Source organism: Engraulis encrasicolus, chromosome 8 (genome assembly GCF_034702125.1).
Source record: "Engraulis encrasicolus isolate BLACKSEA-1 chromosome 8, IST_EnEncr_1.0, whole genome shotgun sequence".
Lineage (NCBI taxonomy): Eukaryota > Metazoa > Chordata > Actinopteri > Clupeiformes > Engraulidae > Engraulis > Engraulis encrasicolus.
Genome location: NC_085864.1, coordinates 30,449,363 through 30,456,862, shown reverse-complemented (window position 1 = coordinate 30,456,862; position 7,500 = coordinate 30,449,363). Strand labels below are relative to the sequence as shown.

General features: G+C 44.6%; 1 protein-coding gene across 1 annotated transcript in view; it reads right to left on the bottom strand.

Annotated features, from left to right (window-relative positions):
- Window positions 1-7,500, bottom strand: part of col4a4 (collagen, type IV, alpha 4) — a 73,956-nt gene that overhangs the window by 52,732 nt on the left and 13,724 nt on the right. Inside the window, exon 4 of the mRNA XM_063204581.1 lies at window positions 741-812. Within this exon, the coding sequence (XP_063060651.1) occupies window positions 741-812 (72 nt within the window). The remainder of the gene's footprint in view (window positions 1-740; window positions 813-7,500) is intronic.

The following is a 7,500-nucleotide window of genomic DNA, read 5'->3' as shown; positions in this document are numbered from 1 at the left end:
ATGGTGTCCACAGAGAAGCTAGAGCACATATTTTATGATTGTGGCGATGTAATCAAATTACCTAGTTTTTGCAGATATAAGCCTCTACATTGCTTTGTGTTGGTAGATTCATCAGGCTATGTATGATAGATGTATCAGACTACACTAGAGATTTTGCCATGTTAATCCAAGAGCCAAAATTAACACCCGTCTAGTTGGTGCTACAGTACTCTTTAAATTAGGGTGGAGAACCGTTTCAAGGGTCATTCCTCCCAGGGCCACACACACATGAACACAAACCAGGATTTCCCCCTGCACTTTATGCCAATACCATTACAACAGACCCCATCTTCACTAGGTCCCCTGAAAATATAATTTACACGTAGTTGGATTGCGAATCTAATTTCTGAGATATCTTTACAAAAAAAGTCTGACTTCACGTGAAACTGCATAACATTAAAATATTATCGGGGTCCAGATAGGACAGCTTCAAGGGCCGCAGTAGGTTGCAGTAGGTTCCCCACCCCTACTTTATGTGAATCCAGGGCCGCTGACAGCTTTGACAAAAACATCTGAAAGGGCCCCAAACCCAATTAATATAATGTAATGAGGATCCAATTCTGGGCCCCCTCTCTCCCTGGGCCCGGGACAATTGACCCCTTTGTCCCCCCTGTCGGCTTCACTGTGTGAATCTGTAGTGCGCGTGCACATAGTGAAATGCACAGATAGCCCTGGTGATGTGGTGCTGCTCTGGGTCTTACCTGTGCTCCTTTAGCCGGCAAACACTGGCACGTAGTGCAGTCCCTGCCACTGCAACCTTCAGACGTGTCCCACTGCAAACATAGAGCACGTTATGAGATGAGAAAGTGGTACATATGGATAGTACACACACATTTATTGAGCACAGAATGACTAAGTGGAAATACAGTACACGCACAAACGCATATGAAGAAAGTGACAATAAAAGCTGACTTGATTTGACTTGACTTGACACTCGCGTGCATGCACACACACACGTGTACACACACACACACACACACACACACACACACACACACACACACACACACACACACACACACACACACACACACACACACACACACACACACACACACACACGCACACACACAAACACACGCGTGTGCACGCACAGAGACACACACACACACATACACACACATTATCACTTCAGAGTCACTCTTGTACCAATTCTGCACAGTAAATGGCCTGAGAAAAGTGCTGAGCCAATAACCCTTAATAGCTATGAGAAAGTGCTACACCAGAGACACTGCATTACAACAATCAAAAGACTATGAACCAAAGCTGAAGAGATTTCAACATACTGTATTTTCGACTACATCACACCGGGGACTATCAATATCAATAAAATCACACACACAAAAAAAGAAGAAACTGTTTCTGTCTGGAAATCACAGATTGTAGACATCTCAAAAATGTGTGTGAGAGATGCTGATTGTGTGTGTGTGTGTGTGTGTGTGTGTGTGTGTGTGCGTGTGTGCATGTGTGTGTGTGTATGTGTGTGTGTGTGTGTATGTGTGTGTGTGTATGTATGTGCTCGCGCACGCTTGCATGTGTGTGTGTGTGTGTCTGCAATATGTGTGTGTGAATGAAAAGGGCGGGGGGGGGAGCGAGCGTGACAGATAGGGAAAAAATGGAGCGACTGCATGAGAAAGCAGGAGAAAGACAGAGAGATGAGAGCGGAGATGTTTTGTCTGGCCGAGGTGGCTGGGCATGCCGATCACCTGTGCAGCTACCCCGCCGCGGCTGCCAGAGAGGTTCATCTGATAACCGTCCAACGCAATTACAGCCTATTCTCTAAAAGCCCAAAACACACAAACACATACTTGCCCTCACGTGTACCTTATGCACTCACGCATGCCGCATACTAGTGTACACATGATATATACATTATGTGTCCATAGGAAACACACTGATCCATAGAATGCACCGAGCACTGAGATATGACGTTTTTTTTTTTTTTGGCTCAGAATCTTCAGAGTTCAGGGAGGTTACGAGATGTTTTGCTGCTTTTACTCTGAATGGGGTGTTGTTGTTCATGGCACTTCACTTCATGGGACTTCAAAGTGCAGACAGACTCAGCTGAAGACTCTGAAGTCTTCGCACTCTGGCCTCACATGTGTCAGAGACTGCGGAGAATGCAGCCCCTTCATACGATATCTTTCAATGTCTCTCATGCCCTACCTCAACATTAATGCTCTATTTCTTCATAATACATCACACCACACGCATACATACGCACATATGTAAAAACATATCTATCATTCCAATGGACAAAAGGGCAGCACAGTCATCAGATTCGAACACCATGACCTTCACACATTGCTAAGCATATGGAACTCCCTTGTGCAAACCATTCTCTTTTTTCCTTTATAAACCATCCTCTACTGAAAATCCATCATCATTCCCCTTGATACATGTGGGGTCTGAAAGCTCTGTTGAACCCTGACCCTTCGCTGGCTATCTTTCTGATGACTGCTACATGATAGTTGGCTTGAAAAGACGACATACATGACTTGATGACGACTTGAAAAACAATATGCAATAGCATGTCCACAAATCCACCGCATCATCAAAATGCAATGTACTGTAACACACGCACTAGCATGTCACAGCAACAGGGCTCTCTAAATGAACAGCAGCCAATCGGCCAAATGCTGGTGAAATTTCAGCTTGGCTGGTAGAAAAGACCAACTTAGTAGTCACTTCTTTGACCCATTAGTGAGTGTGTGTTTGGATAGTGAGATTTACATCCACACGACATTTTGGCTGGACATGAAAAAGGTTAATTTAGGGCCCTGCACAGCAACATACCACATGCAGGTAGGCCTACAGTGCTATCCTTCTGAGTATTTTTTGCACGTTTTTTTTTTTCATTATTGAGAATTCTGAGTGTGACTTTCGTTAAAAACAGTGATTGCCTTAAAACCTAATTGGTTCAGCCACCCTAAGCAGCAGTAGCGACAATCAAGTGTTTGCTGTAATGTGCAATGAAGTTGCTGTGGTTCAGCCATATTAGAGTATTTTCAGGCATTCATGAGGCAACTTTTTAAAAGTCATGCCCCAGCATCTCAATAGAATTCAGGTCAGTACCGTCACAAAGCCACTCCAAAATCTGACCTCAGCCATTCAGAGCTACAGTAGACCTTGAGTATGCCACAGTGATGGCCACCGACCTACAGTGATGCCCCAGTACAGACTTCTGCTCGATGCACCTTCAGGATTTGTTGGGGGTGGAGATTGTGCACATCCCTGGTAAAGGTGCAGGACAAGGCCGACCAAAGTTTTGGAGTGAGGAGTCCGCACACTTAGAAGAGAATGGTCAAAATGTCATCCTGAAATGGAATTTAAAAAATCAGAATTTAAACATATCACCAATATGTGAAACTGTTTTTGATTGGAGCATGATAGTCTTTTTCTGGAATGCTGTGATACTTTTTCACAGGAATACTTTTGTTTCCTCAGTTCAAAAGATCGATGTTGATGTTGATAATATTCAAGTTCATGCAGACCATTTATTCCTTGTGTCTTCTATTAACTTTGTCAAGAACACTGACTTCTCCTGAGGCAAGTAAGGCTGGCAGGTCTTTGGATGATGTTGTGGAATAGTGTAACCTCTTGGATGTATCCGCACTGCACTCTTAGGTTATGGTTGGTTGGACTTTGAAGGTTTCACACTGTTTCTATGTTCCACCATTTGTGGATCACTAAGTTTCCCTGAAGTCTAAGTATTCAGGGGTATGTTTCTCGAAACGTAGTTGCTAGCCAGTTGCTAGCCAGTGGAAACTTGCATTGCAAGCAATAAATTAGCAACCATGGTTTCGAGAAATGCACCCCAATCCAAGTGCCCCAAAACTGACATGGTCCTTTCCAAGTGCTTTCTTTCCCATTTGCTCCTGAAATTCTTTGGTGCATGACGTTTTTGATGATCTTTTGCTCTACCCCACAGTATCAATCAGTTCACATTTGAATGAAGTCTTGATTGAGAACAGGTTTGGCAGTATGAAGGCCCAGGTGTGGACATAGAAAATGAACTCAGGTGTGACACCACAGGTAAGTTTGTAGCAACAGAGAGGCAATCACATTCTCACACAGGACCACATGGGTTTGTGTTTTAACCCCTTAGCGCAGAGACTATGTAATAACCTTACTGTCGCTCACCAATATTGGAATGGCTATGTCTTAATCTGTTACTTAAGGCTCTCTGTAATGTCATAGCAATGTTGTTATGATGTAGTTGAGCATTTACAGTAAATAGTGAATAGGCCTGCTGGCGACCCCCTCTGCACTAAGAGGCTACGAGTGGCTGCAAACATGTTCAATATATTGTAAGAAAGCAGTAATTGAATGAAGACTTTTCACACAGCTGTGTACACACATAGTACACCAACAGCCATGAGAAATCCAAGTCACCTGAGCAATCTACAGTGGACTACAGTGTGTGCCAAACATTTGCACTTGCATTCAGTCTAACACACAGACACACACACACACAGACACACACACACACACACAGACAAACACACACACACACACACACACACACACACACACACACACACACACACACACACACACACACACACACACACACACACACACACACACACACACACACACACACACACGCATGCACAAACACCTACACGCACACGTACAGGTACACTCACAAACACATACATGCGGGGGAGCACATGCGTGTGCATGCACGCACACACGCGCGCCGCGCACACACACACACACACACACACACACACTAAAATACCACCATTACCACCACCAAAAATACACAAACAACACAAAGTACAGCAAACACCAAACACCATACAAATGTGCACCCTGCAAAGCAAACAGGCCTGGGTGCCTCCTGGGCTGCATTTCAAAGGCACTGCAGGTATACGCCGGTAGGCTAGATGGAGGAGGTGGTGACATCATTGGTGAGGGTGAGGAGATGAGCATCATGATTGGCTGCACAGGCCGATGAGCGTGACGCCTAACCAGTCAGGCGTGAGAGATTAGAGGCAAGCAGCAGCATCGCATCATCACCAGACATGCTTGTCTTGATGTGGCCCTGTCCTGTAGCCTATAACCAGAGGCGGATCTAGCCATTCTGGGGCCCTAGGCGAAATATAAACATGGGGCCCTCAAAAGTCATTCTTAAAACACGTCACCAATAGGCATCTCAGGAGCAAGACCGCTATTTTAATGAATGCCCTGATGAAGACAATGGGTCGAAACGCGTAGGCATGTAGCCAGTATTCAATAAAGGCTTTTTAACGTTAGTAAGGAGTGCCTCAAATAGTGTTTTTATCTTTTCTGCTATTTTAATGTTTTGTCTCGTATATACAGTATCTTCGGATATATGACATTAGTGACAAATTAAGATTAGCCCTACTTCTTTGGTGTGTTTTTATCGTGACTGGTTTGACAACTGGGGCCCCTATCGAGTGCAGATTTCGTCGGGGCCCTTGGCAATTGCCTACGTTTGCCTAATGTGAAGTCCGCCTCCGAGTCTAACCTAAGCAGCCCTCCCTCGTGCTGATGTGCAGGTACCTGTCATTCACTCTCTCTCTTTCTCTCTCTCTCTCTCTCTCTCTCTCTCTCTCTCTCTCTCTCTCTCTCTCTCTCTCTCTCTCTCTCTCTCTCTCTCTCACACACACACACACACACATGAACGCACGCCACATGCATGCATGTGCACATTCACATGCACACACGCACACGCACACACACACACACACACACACACACACACACACACACACACACACACACACACACACACACACACACACACACACAACTCTTTCTACATACATGACGTGTGCCAGGAGTTGAGCTGGGTGAGAATTTGCATGTCTATCTTCAAGTTTATGCACATAATACGCTCAGATATGCAAACATGCGCTAAGACGTACAAGCAAACAAATTCTCTCTCTCTCTCTCTCTCTCTCTCTCTCTCTCTCTCTCTTGCTCGTGTTGCTTCTCGCTTACTTATCACCAAAATACCTCAAAATCCATGACCGCATGCCACGGTTTAGTAGGTTCATGGGGTTTAAATGACTTCACTGCCTATACAGGCAGAACACATCGTTAATACCAGCCAACTAACATGGCTAACAACACCGCAGTTGGTATTGATACAAAACACACAATCTTTAATTTAGGCACTTCGTGATATATTTTCTCGTGCAACGTTGTGTACTGAAATGATATAAAAAATATCCAATCATCCAATCATCCAAGCACGGGCAAACATCCAATTCCAAGGCAAATATGGATGAACGGTGTAGAAAGAAAAATAAGTTGCGTCTGTGGGATATAAATCTTCGGTGCTCACCGGTGTCCCAAAAATGCAAACTTGAAGTACAGGGAATGGGTCTGTGGCACTTTGACATCCGTTTAAAAGTCCTTTATTTAAAGTCGATGTCCATGTGGACGTTTAAACGGGCAAATGTGGATTAGGTTGACGTAATGCTAACGGATAGCTTCTTTCTGAAATGTTTTGCGTAAAGCGATCTAGAGGATCTCATGTTTGACAGCCCTTCGGCCTTCTGTGCGCTAATTGGCTATTGAACCAATTGAACGTATGATTCCTCCACTCAAACATTTCAGAGCTCAGTGACTCTAAGCAGTATCCTTAAGTGTTTTTTTCTCCTGCATGCTTTCATGTAAAAAGGGCATGTGTGATTCACATGAGATGTCTGTGGTTAATTGTGCGCACCCTTGTCCACCGTCACCTTTAACCCAAAAACACGAGCTTGGGCATATGATTAACCTGGAGCTTGCTGGGAATACCACACACACACACACACACACACACACACATTTGGGTCAAAGATGTTTTTTTGGAATCAGACGTCAGGTGGCGCAACGGCATCTAATGTCCGTAAGTAAATTAGTAATTGGTGGTTGATATGCTGCAATGAATATTCCTCTTAGATAGTCCAGTAACAACAATCAAACAAACAGAAATCTGTACGATAGTGGTCCTGGTTGTCGTTGCACTGGCCTGACGTGTGCTACTGCTGAAACGTCACTGACCCATATACACATTCACATGCACACACAGAAACAAACATAGGAAAACATAACCGCAACTGCTCCACCACTGCATCCTTCCAGCACCGAACACACACACACACACACACACACACACACACACACACACACACACACACACACACACACACACACACACACACACACACACACACACACACACACACACACACACACACACACACACACACACTTGGGGGCCGACAATGACTCAGAAAATCAGAACCCTGACCTGTCAATTAGGAAATGTATTTTAGCTCTAGCTTCTGTTCTATCCTAGATAGGCAAACACAGACAGACAGACAGACAGACAGACAGACAGACAGACAGACAGACAGACAGACACACACACACACACACACACACACACACACACACACACACACACACACACACACACACACACACACACACACA